The following is a 14,131-nucleotide window of genomic DNA, read 5'->3' as shown; positions in this document are numbered from 1 at the left end:
TGTAATGATGGGGGTGAGGGATTCTGAGCACTCTTTGATTAATGAGGGTGGGCAGATATCCCCTTTGCAGGTGGAAGGTTTGATTTTTTTGAGGAGGTCCTTGACTTCCGTCTCTGAGACTTCTCTAAAAGCAAAAAGGGGTGTTTGTGGGAGAGAGTTGTTGGTGGAAGGTGTGGGCGAGCAGGTGGGGGTGTTGAGAGCTTTGCGTTGTGAGGCTATTTTGTCTTGGAGAGTTTTAACTTTGTTGAGGAGGGCATCCTGGATGCCTGTGCACCAGGCTTCATCCTTGATGATTTCATCTGGGCCGGAGGCAGGTGTGGTGAGTTCTTTGAATATGGAGAATATTTCTCTTGATTTGGAGCTGGCATTAGTAATTCTCCGATTGTAGGATTCGGATTTAGCGTGGAATATGGCTTTTTTGTAGGTCAAGGAGATCTCTTTAAAATCTTTAAGCGTGGATTGATTGGGCGCTGCTTGCCATCTGGATAGGGCTTTGCGTTTCTTGGTGCGAAGGTCAGATAGTTCTTCAGTGAACCAAGAGTTGCAGTGCATTGATTTTTTCCCTTTTTTTCTTCCAGAGGGGCAATGAGATCGATGGCTTGAGAGAGTGTGCTGGAATAGATGTTGGCTAGACAGGTAGGGTCATGGATGAACGGAGGCTTGAGTTCAGGGATATCGAGGAGAGGGGCGAGGTTGGAAGCGGTGAGTTTTTTGGAGCTTCTTACTTTAGCGGGTGGGGCATGAGTTAAGGTTTTATGAGTGGGCGTGGTAGGAATGGAGAATTGAATGAGGTAATGGTCCGTCCATGGGAGGGCCGAGATGGAGGTAATTGCAGATGAGCAGTTGTGATCAGCTAGCCAGTCGATGGATCTGCCTTTGTTATGAGTGGGGGCAGTAATTTTGTGTTCGAACCCCATGTTTGATAGTTCTTTGGCTAAATTTGCGGCTGCTTTGGGTCAGCTAAACCAAGGTTAATGTCCCCTAGAAGGATGCTTTTGGTGGTGCTTTTGAGGTTGTTGCCTAAGTTTTGGAGGAGTTGCTTTTGGTAGTCAAAGGGTGATCCTGGTGGTCTGTAGGTGATGAAGTTTATGGTGCAGTTAGGTGAGAGGGCTAGTTTAGCAGTGAGGAGATCAGCATTGTTGTCCCATTGTTGATCACACATTCTTATGGAGAGGGTGTCTTTAAAGATGAGGGCGACGCCGCCACCACCTTTGGAGTTTTTACGGTCCTGTCTGAGAATGGTATAGTTTTGAGGGAGAGCGAGGTGGATGGATGGACTGGAAGCTTCATGGAGCCAGGTTTCGGATATGGCAAGTAGGTCAAGATTGTGGGTAGTGATAAGGTCATTGATTTCAATGGCATGGGCATGGACAGAGCGCGCATTGATGAGAGCGCATCTTAAGTCAGGTCGTGGAGTGTGTGTGTGTGTTGACGTTGGTGGTGTTGGGGGTGGGGGTGGGCGATACGTATTTGGGTGTGTGAGGCTGGGGCGTGATAGATGCAGCGTGATGGGTGCTAGGGTAGTGAGTGTGGTCAGAGAGGTAAGTCTGGGCGGCTGATGGATGGGTGCGAGAGCTGAGTCTGTTGTTCCTAAGGAGTGTGGAGTGCGGAGTGCTGCGGAGAGTTAGGAGGTGTTTGGTGCGTGTTCTAAGTCTACAGAGCCTGAGGTGGAGTGGGTGATGTCCGATCGGATTGGTGTGGTAGTTGAGTGTGGAATGGAGTGCAGACGACGCTGTGGTGTGTAGGAGGTCAGATGGTGGGGTAAGGCATGGGTGGGCATGCAGGTCTGGGTGCGCAAGCGGCATGCTGCAGATGGTCAGAAGGGATAGGGATGTGAAGAAGATGGATAAAGAGGAAGGGAGGTGTGTAGGCGCTTTGGGGTGTGTGCCAAGAGGCTGCATTTGTAGACAAGAGATGTACAGGTAGGTGGGCAATAACACTGTTAGTCGGGGTGGGCAGTTAACGCAGTAGATCAAGGCCGCTAGGGGCAGGCAATAACACAATTGAGCAGGGCCGCTAGGGGCAGGCAGTTAATACAGTAGATCAAGGCCGCTAAGGGTAGGCTAGAATCGAATGGCAGGGTATCACATCAAAATGGCTAGATTCAAATTTGTATGGGCACACTATGGAATGAGGGCTGATTTGTTTGAGATGGGGTAGGCATACATTTTTTTTAGTGGCATAGACTGGGCAGAACAGGGAATGACTAGCAAAGGTACATATGCATTGAGTTCGGGCGGCACATATGAAAATAGCATGCATGTCTGGGGATAGTGCAAGGGGTAGATAAAGCCCGCAGGCTTACCTTATAGGACAAAGGTCAAAGGACAAGGTGTCTGAGTTGCTCCTGCAGTGCGGGTTGCTGTGGGGGAGCTCCTGCTCTGACCCCGGTGCGTAACGGTCTGGCGTACCAGTGCAGAGCATTAAGGGTGGAAGTAGTCAGTGTCCGAGCAAATAGTAGTGGCTAGTGGAAGCTGGTCGGACATATGTGGCCGCAGGTCCGTAGCGTCCCGGGGCGAACAGGGGAGGAACAGGGCCTTTTCCCTTGGGCCTTCTCCCGATGCCGGCTTCCGCCTACCGGTGTAGGGGATTGGCTGAAGAGAAGTCAGGTTGCTTAGCAACCAAAGGCAGCCTCGTTTTCGGGCCGCGTTGCGCCCGCCATTTTGAGGTCAGGCCACAAGATTCAGACAAAATGGCGGATCGTCGCAGAGGATGTGTGCAGGTACACAGGTGGGGCTCTGGTTGGCAACAGGGCTCGGAGGGCAGGCCCAATAAAGGTGAAATGAGGCTGGTTAGCAAAGAAATCACCACACCACTTTGTTCAAGCGTTGGCAATAAAAGGCCGTAGGATTTTATTGATACAAAACATGGTTATAAGTAAATAATCAATATGGTTGATCATAATAAATCATCCTTTTGGGCACCGGGTACAGAGATGACCCCCTCTGGCCCGTGCCGCCTTGCCACCACAGGCCAGCCTGCTGCTGACTAACTGCCTAGGCAACCAGGGTCTCCAGGGTGAACTGCACCCATATATTCTCCTGGGAGGGTGAGGTATTTATAAACTCACCCCCCTGCCTTCCATGTACTAGATCCTGCAGCCTGCCTCTTACATGCAGTTAGATGGCCTCTCCTTGGTGAGGCCCTGCGGCAAACGAGTCTTGTCTGCACGACCACCGCCCCATCAAAGGCAGTTCGCACCGGGGTACTTGTGCTGGCAAGTGGAGCTGTCAGGGAGCGATAAAGGCCAAGAGGTGCCAAAGACCATGTACACTTCAAAGGGTCTATAGAGCATGGGTTGTTGTTCCCATGTCTACCTCCAGACCCCGTGTCTCCTGCCAAGCATCCCCCCTCACGCTGAACGCCCCCCTGCAAACCGCATAATGCCACGACATATACACGTCATTCATTCACAAACACACCCCTGTTTCGAATTCTTTATAACCCACTTCATATTTCTAATGAGAACTTCTTTGCGCTTTGCTAGTCAACCCGTGAAGGTGCTGGTTATCCGCTCTTGGTCTCTGAACTTCCGTTACCACTTCGAGGAAACTCGTCAGTTTGCAACCTGTGAACTGCTCCCTGTTCGACAAGAAACTACTCTGATCCCTGCATCTAACTGTTTGTTCGTCAAGGTAAGGCCATGTACCATAATCATTTTGCGTCCAATTTTTTTAATTTATATCTATTTGCTAGTAGTCATCAAATTGCCTCCACGTTTTCTTTTCGTTCAAGACAGTACATGCAAGGAACTAGTCACATGTTCTGAGTTTAGTCAAATTATTTTTCTATTTTTTTAAAGTTATTCAAATACTTATCCGCATGTGAATAACGTGTATAGTTCCAAGAACCAAAACGAACCTTGCATTGAACCTTTTATGTGTCATTTAATTTTTTAACACATTGGTATTCATAGAGAATTGTTGATCTTTACTTTTCAGAACTTTCCACAATGCCTGCCTGTTCCATTGGCGGTTGCCCTTTGAAGACCCACAATAAATCTGAAGATACTATAATGCATGTTTTCCCTAAGACAATAGATCAGATAAGAGAATGGGTCCGATATTGCGGATATCCACAGTCTGAGCTTGAAAGTAGAGTCCTAGAAGTCTTTGCGGACAAGAGGGGTGATCGATACCGCATCTGCAGCAGGCACTTTAGCTCAGACATGTACTCCACATCATTGCTAATAAAGAAGAACACACCGCGAGCGAGGCGAAAATTGCTCCCAACCGCTATTCCCACTCTATTCGTCCACATCCCTCCACTGGTGAGTCAAGTTTACGTATTTATCTCTCGGCCTTGCGGTAGTGTGTAGCATTAGCTAACAATAATTTCCCCATTTATGTATCCACTCAATATGAAGGCGGAAGATTCTCCATCCGTGTCGTTATTGCAGTCATCAGCCACTTCAAGCGCCTATCGGGTAATCTTACTTAGCTATTCTGCCACTGACTTGTTTTAGGCATGTAAATCAATAGTTTTAATTTATCGTGTTATTATTTTACCTAATGGTACACCCTTGTACTCGTCCTCTAGTCTTTGTTTTCAGTTATAATTATTGTTATCCAAAATAATGCAAGTACTGTCTTTCAGGGAGATGCTGAGGAGTCCAACGTATTGACGACAACCGTTGATGTCACTCAGATGCTCGAGGTACGTTTCCGGACAGTTCCATCGATGGAGATCATCAGATCTTGCATTCTTGTAGCGTGATTGTTACACACAATGTTTCTTTCGTTTTTAGCCATTGATATGTCCTTCTGTCGTCGCCCTCCTATGTGTCTTCTTTTTTCAATAGTGTGTTCATTACTAATGAAAGTCCTATGTTTCAGGGAGTCGATGGAGCATTAGTCCAAGAAGAAGGGGGAGCATGCAGTTACGGGTCGGCGCAACAGCTTGCAGAAGTGTGCACCGCAGTTACATCGTCCCTTGATGTTCTTATGCATTTCGAGGTATGGATACTGACAGTTCGATCAAGCGAAATCATATGAAGTGATTACAGCCGCTATACTTCCTTCTTTATTAACGCAAGTACTATGTTTCAGGGAGATGACGGAGCTTCTTCTACAAGAACATCACCCCTAGTAGTTGATGCAGATCTCTGGGTGGTGACACTTCCAACGATCGAGCAAATCGAATCATATTTACATATCCATTATTTATTTTAGACAACTGATCATTTGTGCAGGTCTATTTAGATGAGCCGTTGACGCCTGCACAAAGTTTATGTTCTTTTTAACAAAATAGAAAACCATACTAATGCAATTACTGTGTTTCAGGGAGTTACTGAAGCATCATCTTCAATAATATCATCAATGGAAGTCTATGAGGAGCCCGAGGTATGGATCTTGACAGTTCCATCTAACTAGATCAACAATGCGTGAATAATTGTCGTTTGAATGTTCTACACAAAGCGTTCATTCGTGTTTTGCTATTGAGATGTACGTGGGTATTGGTCCCCAAGTACATTTTGTGTTTTCGATATTATTATACATACTAATGAAAGTTCTATGTTTCAGGGAGTCGATGGAGCGTCAGTGCGTGATGGATGTGCTTATCTTGAAAATATAGTCGTTGCAGCGCAAGAGGAAGTGGAGACATGCACACATGAGTCGGAGCAACAGCGTCCTGATGTTGAAGTTTGAGGCAAGAAAGTTTCAAAGAAAAGAAAGCAAAAGAAGGTTAGTGTCCTGGTCACTATATTATGTTGTTTTTCACTGTTAATAGTTCAATACTGTAAGTGGTGTTTAAACTGAACATCCCTTTTCCAATCTGTCCTCTAGTTGCGAGTGGGTGTACGAACTAGATCTACACAGACAGTGAAGCGAACGAGAGATGTTGCTTGTCAAACCTTTTGGCAGGGACTTGAGACTGGAGATGCATCGTGCCAATGGGAAGAATATGAAGTGATTGACAACGGAGCTATACCACATCCAGCCATTGATAGTGAATGTCCTCCTGGTAGTTCGGATGCAGTCGGAGATCAATTCACAGAATCCACACCCGCAAAAACTAAGACCGCGAGAAAGTTGAAGAAATTGTTTTATTCACCCATCGCCGGAGAAGGAACAGATGTTGCAATGGAAGAGAATGAAGTGGACGACAATGAAACACCATCAATATCACTGAACATAGCGGAAGACGATATCAGAGATTCTACCTTTCATGCGAGTGACATGTCCTCAACGTTACAGGCCGAACCAGCTGGGATGCAGAGTGACAGTATAAGGAAAGAGGCCAAATTCATTGTATTCGATAGTTGTTTGATTGATATTATTATTCGGATGAAATGTGGGCATTCGGTTGGTGGGGAAGTATGTGGGGAGCCATTGATTAATGTGACTCGTGCAATTCGAGGCACTAACCTTAAAATACATGCCACCTGTACAAAATATCATCCTTTCTCATGGTCTGCACAACCCATGCTGGGGCAACTGCCAGCAGGCAATCTACTTTGTGCAGCGGCTGCACTTTTTAGTGGTTCAAGTTTTAAAAAGTTAGAGTCTTTCTTTCAGTTTGAGGGAATCCATTTCATTGCGAAAACTCAGTTCTACAAATACCAAACCGATTATCTATTTCCAGCCATTAGCGAAGCTTGGAGAATGGAAAAAATGTCTATTGATAGTACATTCGCGGGCAAACGGTTCAGGCTAGCCGGTGATGGACAGTGCGACAGCCCAGGATTTTCAGCCAAGTACTGCACCTACCACTTTCAGGACATGGAAAGTTAGAAAATTGTGAGTTGGGTGGTCGTGCAGGTGTCACAAAGTACATCCTCAGTGGCCATGGAGAAAGTTGGCTTTGTAGCATCATTGCAAGAACTACAATCGCGGGGAATGGTGATCGACCTGATAGCCACGGACAGACACGTTTCAATTGCCAAGACAATGAGAGAAGAGTACAAAAATATAAATCACCAATTTGACGCTTGGCATCTTGCAAAAACAATCAAAAAAATGTCGGCTGCAGGTAAAAAAAAAGATATGCAAGGTATTTCACAGTGGTCCAAGTCAATCAGCAACCATCTTTGGTGGAGCTCAAAAACATGTGGAGGGTCGTTGGAAATTCTACTGGAAAAATGGCGGTCAGTAATGCTACACTGTAGCAACGTTCACCGCTGGAACACAACCCAACATTTCCACAATTGTGAACATGGCCATTTGTCCACAGAGGAGGCACGGAAGAAGAAGTGGTTGATTCCTTCATCACCCACTCACAAAGCCATTGAAAAGATTGTATTTGATAAAACTATAACAAGAGATTTGAGGGGACTCACGGAATTCTGCCACACAGGAGATTTGGAGGTGTTCCACAATATGTGCCTAAAGTACAGGCCAAAACGATTGCATTTTGGCATGGTGGGCATGATAAATCGGACTCTTCTAGCGGTCTTGGCACATAACCATAATGTTGGCCGTCAACAAAGTAGGACGACCGGAACTTTAGGGACGCTTCGCTACAATAAGGCCTTCACTAAAAGAAGTAAACAATGGGTGATCAAACCAGTGTTTGAGGATATGCAATATGAGTTTATTGAGAGACTTATTGTTGATGTCCTAGATAGGCACATACATGGAATTGTGAACGAACCTGTGCAGGGGACAACTGCATTGCCACCCAACATTGCCTCTGTTCCATGTCCACCTAAAGAAGAGCTCATTGAGAAATACACATCACGGTTTAAATTATTGTAATTTGATTGTCTGTTCTCTCGAGTCTCCTCATGTCGCAGGCCCATTGAATATGTGTATCTATGTAATGTGTAAATAAAAGTGATTGCTCAGTGTACATGCAATGTGTCTCTCCACCGTTGCCCCTCCCTTCACCGTGCAGTTGTGCGAACCACCCGGGTGTCACCTGTGACTTTGCTCTGGAGTCTCCTCATGTTGCAGGCCCATTGAATATGTGTAACTATGTATTGTGTAAATAAAAGTGATTGCTCAATGTACATGCAATGTGTCTATCTAACCTTGTTCATTTGCGCATTAAATTAAACCAAACAGTAATATAAATCATTTTTCAAAAAATATAGAATGTCTCTGTATTTATGGTTCTCTGGGGCTGCAAATGCACGCAGACAAAATGCAAAGATGGAGTGTAAATTTCAAGTCCTGTGAGATGGCCTTACACTAAATGTAGCTAACTAGGAATGTGTGCTCGTTCAAAGTGAAGGTCAGCTGCTTTGATTTTTTGCTCGGGTGCCGGAATGGCCCACGACTCAGTATAAGGTTCTATTGTTATTTGACCTAGACAGGCCGGGACCATCCCGAAAGACTTCTTTTTGGGGGAGTGGGGCAATAACGTAAGAAACGATAATGAATATAATTTCAGAAACGAAAGCCATTTAATGTTCGTTCATTAGAAGAAATAACGTCGGCATAGAAGGAGTGGTATTTCGGGGCTGCCCTACGCACAGACACAATGGAAAATGCAAATATAATTTAAGTAACTCTTTAGATGAGTTTATACCGCAATTTAATTACTATACAGTAGCTTTAAAGACGGGTTAAGTTGTACTTGTTCGTTCTATGTGGCATATTGTTTTGTACCGCGCACTTCTCATCTCCTTTTACGGAAGCACCTCAAAACCTTCCTCTTTGCTTCTGCTTTCTCTCTCCCTCTCCCCTGCTACAACTGGTCCACTGTCTGCGACCTCGGTCCTGGGCCCTTCCACTCTCCACCTGCACTGCCTCCCTGTCAACCCCTGCACTGGGGGACTGTCTCAGTATCCTACAGCCCCCCCTTGACGTATAATACCCAGTTGCACTGTCCTAGCTATGAAATAATTTCCCGACCTATTATATAAAATGAATAATTTTAATTAAGATCTGATGGTGAGACCAATTTAATTTTTTATGTTTTTAAAACAGGTACATCCTTCATTATTGTATGTGTCACGAGTACCAGAGACCGGCGGATGGCTTTTATAACCGCCAGTTGCTTCTCCGCGTGAACAACGTTACCACCCTGACCATTTTATGGGACGATCGCCAAGTACAAGTATGCCCTTACGCGGTACTAACGGCTAGATGCAACATACAGACCGTTGTGGTGGCCTAGTGCCTCGTTGTTGGAACAGCCATGCGATTATCAGTGCGACCGAAGAGCTTATTTTATCGTAAACCAACACCCTGTGTACTGCACACGAACATTGCTTGCCTCAAGACGAACTATTTTGGATCGAGAGCAAAGAAAAATGCAAATCGCTGAATATTCTCAAAACATTTGATGTCAAATAAATGTACTTTGCCAAAAGTACAATCTTGCCGTTTGCTTTTAAACCACAGTTTCATATTCCGAATTGTGGCGCTGTATTGTGAGCTGATCTAAGACCCTGTGTACAGCAAAGGAACATCGCGTGCCTCAAAACGAACTTTTTGGAACGTGAGCAAATAAAAATGAAAATCGCTGAATATTCTCAAAACATTTGATGTCAAATAAATGTACTTTACCAAATTTACAATCTTGCGGTTTAATTTAAAAGTACAGTTTCATATTCCCAATTGTGGCGCGCTGTGTTGTGTGAGCTCATCTGTGTTGATTTCCGGGTTCTGTGTGGAGTCGCGTAGAAGACGCCTGGGCGCGTTTGCCTACGCAGCTCAGTCACGTCACGGATAGAGGCGGGGAATATGAATGTTTTGATAAAGTCTGTTTCAGGGGCGGGGGATTTGATTTAGTGCCGCAAAAGCAGGTGAGCCAGGGCGATGCGGGGAAATGATAGGATTATCAGAAAATGGCGGCTGATTTCGAGTGCGTTAATGGACGAAAAGTCGGGCAAGGTCCATAGGAAAGTTTTCTACGATCTACCGAGTTATGCTTAAAAACACATGGCCGAACCGGAGGGACAATAAAAAAAAGTCCCGGAACTATCCTTTAATAAAATATGGTGATGTAAAGAGACTCGGGAAATATTCAGCACAGAACCATGATTTTGAGATATTCTGCATCTGATTAAAGAGACCTATGCTCTGAAAAAGAAACAGTGCACAAAGTAAGAAAGATTAAGAAATGTTTGCCTACCTCGGCGGACTCTGTGGTACATCGTGTGAGGAACTGTAGCGCTCGAACAACAAGCCAAACTTGGATGGCCAGACACTACCTACCTAGAAAAGAGAAAAACAGAATTTATTTAAAAAAAAAACAGTCACATCAAAAACTAGACCCCAACTGTAAAGTAGTACATCCCCTCTGGCTCATTTTTTGGAGCACCTCCAAATTTCCGATAGTCTTATGATGCCCCGACTACTTTTACACAGCGACTTCAATTCCGATCTCACCCGGGACATGGCTCACTTTTGAAGACATCCAAAAAGGTGGAAACTACTGCCAAGGTACCCTTATTCTACCTGGGACAGTATCCTCCGAGAGGTTTCCATTGTACTTTCATTTTAACAGACTATATTGCATATACATCTGCCACCACGGTTTACATTGGGTATCTGTTATGACCCCTCACAACCTGGTCAGTCAACAACTCCAACTGTGGTACCATTTCTTTGCTCATTAGTGCCTCTCCTCAACCTTGGTGACACCACTTACCATGCAGCGCCCTCAACCCCCCCATCCAACTCCCCACCCCCACATCCCCACCCTCCTACAAACTCCTACAAACTTCCACACTTTACACCAACTCCTTAGAATCAAAGCAGGTTCCTTAGTACCTCCCTTGTTTAACATGGTCTTATTTTATACCTCTCTAGCCTACCTCTTTTCAGTTTCCATCTCTCACAAATGTCATCCCTGGAATGCTAACCAGTCCTGTCCCCACATTTTCGTCTGCTCTTGTAATAATGCCAGGATGGATTCCATCTGGAAAAGGTTCACTTTCCCTATCCATTCCCTGAAATTGGGTACTCTAGGCCTCTTCCAGTACATCGTTCGGCATGCTCTACCTGCCAGCAAAAGATGTGTGAAGTGAGTTCCAATGACTACCCTCCTCTTCCATCTCAAACAGAACCAGCATTGGGTTGAACTGTCTATTTCCTCCGTTCCCTTTACCCATCCCAAGATTTCCTTCCAAAACATCTGGACCTCCGGGCACCACATATGCCTATACGTCCCTCTTTCCCCACATCCGCTCCAACAATCTGGTCTCTGGATACACTTTTGCTACCTTCTGAGGCGCAAATTGCCTCCTAGTCAACAATCTGTAGCTATGCAATTTGTATCAATGATTTTCAGGCACCTCCCCACTTACACCTCCACTTTTCGTCTCAAAGTTCGTTATCCATGTCGCTCTCCCACTGTTTCATCTGGTGAATCTTCCCTGCACGTCACACTGCTATCAGGGCCACATACATTTTGTATATTAAATCTTGTGTCAGTTGCGTGTCTAGAACTTTTTCGAAGACAGGCAACAGTCTATCCAGCAGTCCGCCCCACCTAAGTTCCATCATCACTCCCTTTATCTGGCAGTACATGAACAGGGACATGGCTTCAATTCCTAATGCAGTCTGGAGACTTTCCAAGTCAAAACATTTACCATCTCTCCATAGTTGATCAGCCCTTGCCAGCCCCCCTTTTCATAACATTGCTGGAATCTTAGCTGTTCATGTACCTTATCCCTTATCCCTTATCGACGGTGCCCAGATGCAGCTCAGGGGTGAAGGTCAGGTCGTCACACAACTCGTGTCCCATAGTTTTCTCCAAACTGCTCATAATGTCTGCAGAACCGGGTGTGCTTGCACTCTCCTAGGAATCCTAGTCCCCAGCACCTATAGCCATTCCCCCAGTGGGACCGGTGCCAACAACGCATTCTCCAGGACTACCCATTGCTTGTCCGCATTCCCCCCTTATGTGGTCAACTAGAACTCTTGAGTTGCGCTGCTCCATAATAGTGTTTCGAATATTGAAGTTCTGTGCCCCCAACTTTACCTTTAACCAATGTATCATAAGCCATCCCGGCTTTCTTCCCTTGCGATAGGAATTATAGCAGGGCTTTTGATATCAGTACATTGTACATTCCTTTTTGTGCCATTATTTTTACTTTTCTCCTGTTCCAGCTAAAGTCGACTTGTTTTGCATAATATTGAATATGAAATGTATGTAAAATGCCTTCTTGTCAAAGTGTTTAAATGATTTTAAAGCCAAGTACTCAGTTATATAAAACATTCAATTAATAAAATAAAGAAATCCCTGATATACGCAATTCTATTACCCTACTGGAAATGGTGGCTTTGGGAGGGACGTTTATCGACAGGGAGGAAAATCTGATATATTTCAGTAGAGGTTTAATTTGTTACAGAATTCCCTTAAGTGGAAAGAGAGCATTCTTTGGTCACCTAGACATCTCTTAACTTTAATAGGTCTATTTTTTTATTTCACCGATACATTGTAAAATTCTTTGCACGCATGACAAAGTAATATTGCAAAAACAAGCAATAGACAAAGTATGGACAAGATTAATGGACTATGGACTTTAGCATTTCATTATTATTAGGATTGCTGCAGTCTTGTCATATCAATATGGTCGACATTAAATGATTACAATGAGACCTTTTTCTTTCTCAAAGAGGTCCCAAAGTTCATCTCAATGTGGACGAATTGAATAGGGAAAAAAGTGAATATTTAGCAATGGCCACTAGATGGCCTTAAACCTTGTTCTTTTTCTTTGCCTACGAAGATACAGGACTACACGTTTGTAGTCGGATATAAAAAAAGGTTTTAAAAAAAAAACACAGGAAAAGTATTCTTTAGTGTTGACCATGGGAGCTAATCCGCTTAGCTGACATACCTCCATTTGTGTAACTTGAAACTACGCGTTTTATCATTTGGGTAGTTTTGGGTGCACAGGTTTAGAGTTACAAGATCATAAAAATGGACAATTAAATTTCCCTTTCCAAGAATCACAAATTGCTAAAAAGAAAAACATGGCATTATTTCTGTGGGAACTTCAGGTTTACCAGAAACAGTAAGATTTAAGAAAGGACTTAAAATGGTGTTAGCATAATTTGGCATTAGTTAAGCACAAAAGCTTACAGTATATGGCGACTTATCCAAAGAAATTGTCCTTCTCCCCAAGAGGGACCCACCCCTTTTGACACTAGGGAAGTGAGCCTGCTACGCAACACCCTCCATAGTGGGCAGGGCAAGCAGGATTCCAAAGGGGGTGACCCCCCCCACCCTAGGGAGAAGGAAAGCCCAAACAATACCACCTCACCTTATTTTCACCTTAAGACTGACATGTTTATTAGTTAAATGGGAAGACAGCACAGTAATGTGGAAGGCTCGGCTTCTGACCTGCATTTGTCATCAACATGCAAGATAAAAACTGGGTGCTAGAGTTCACTATTACTACAGGGGACCATGCCAAAGAAGGAGAGGATATTTCAGAGAGGAAAACATTTGTATGTACTTTCTTTAGTTCCCAAAAGTCAATTATTTATTAAGCTTCAAAAACACACACATCTAATCACAATAAAAACTACAATTATTTTTTCAGAATAAAACTAGTGGTTAATACCTTCATAAACTATTGCTAACTACATCAACATCATCAATTCATTTACACATTAATACATGGGCAAAATACATTATTCACACCGCAATTACTCATTTTAAAAAACAGCTCATTTAATCTAAGACAAAAAAAAATGCTAAAGTGACAATCTATTCCAATGGGTTTAGCCTTCCAAGTAAGACTAATCGCCACCCAACATGTTTCATTCCTATTAAGATGTTCAACAGAATTATAGGAACTTCTTCAGGGAATCCCGTTTGGATTCTGTGTCGGCGTGATGAGAACACCCTGAAAAAGCAAAGTCGCCAACCCCTTTTTTGGCCTGTAGTTAACCTGTATTGTGAAATATGTAAGAACTCTTAATTAGGGGCCCACAGAGAGTATTACCCAAGAACGGGGCAAACAAAAGAAAAAAATAAAGGCAACAGAAGCCCACTAGGGGCATTATGAGAGCATGGCCTTGGACGGGGCAAATGGCAGAGCAAATGAAGGGGCAAGAGACCACAAAGTTCCCATCATTTCCCAGGTAAGGCGAACGAAAGAGCAAAAAGAGGGGGAAGCGAAGAGGATCGCTAGCAAGTGGCCTACCCACACGACAGGGTGAGCAAATCCACATCAGCAAAAGCACCAGAGAAGCCCCTAAGCCCTTGAGGGACAGGCCACGAGTAT

General features: G+C 44.3%; 1 protein-coding gene across 1 annotated transcript in view; it reads right to left on the bottom strand.

Annotated features, from left to right (window-relative positions):
* ANAPC1 (anaphase promoting complex subunit 1) overlaps positions 1 to 14,131 on the bottom strand; it is a 2,053,226-nt gene that overhangs the window by 1,980,262 nt on the left and 58,833 nt on the right. The window contains exon 5 of the mRNA XM_069606837.1: positions 10,024 to 10,106. Coding sequence (XP_069462938.1) covers positions 10,024 to 10,106 — 83 coding nt within the window. The remainder of the gene's footprint in view (positions 1 to 10,023; positions 10,107 to 14,131) is intronic.

This window comes from Ambystoma mexicanum, chromosome 4p (assembly GCF_040938575.1).
Source record: "Ambystoma mexicanum isolate Mex_15411 chromosome 4p, UKY_AmexF1_1, whole genome shotgun sequence".
NCBI classification, from domain to species: domain Eukaryota; kingdom Metazoa; phylum Chordata; class Amphibia; order Caudata; family Ambystomatidae; genus Ambystoma; species Ambystoma mexicanum.
This window is presented reverse-complemented; position numbering and strand designations above follow the sequence as displayed.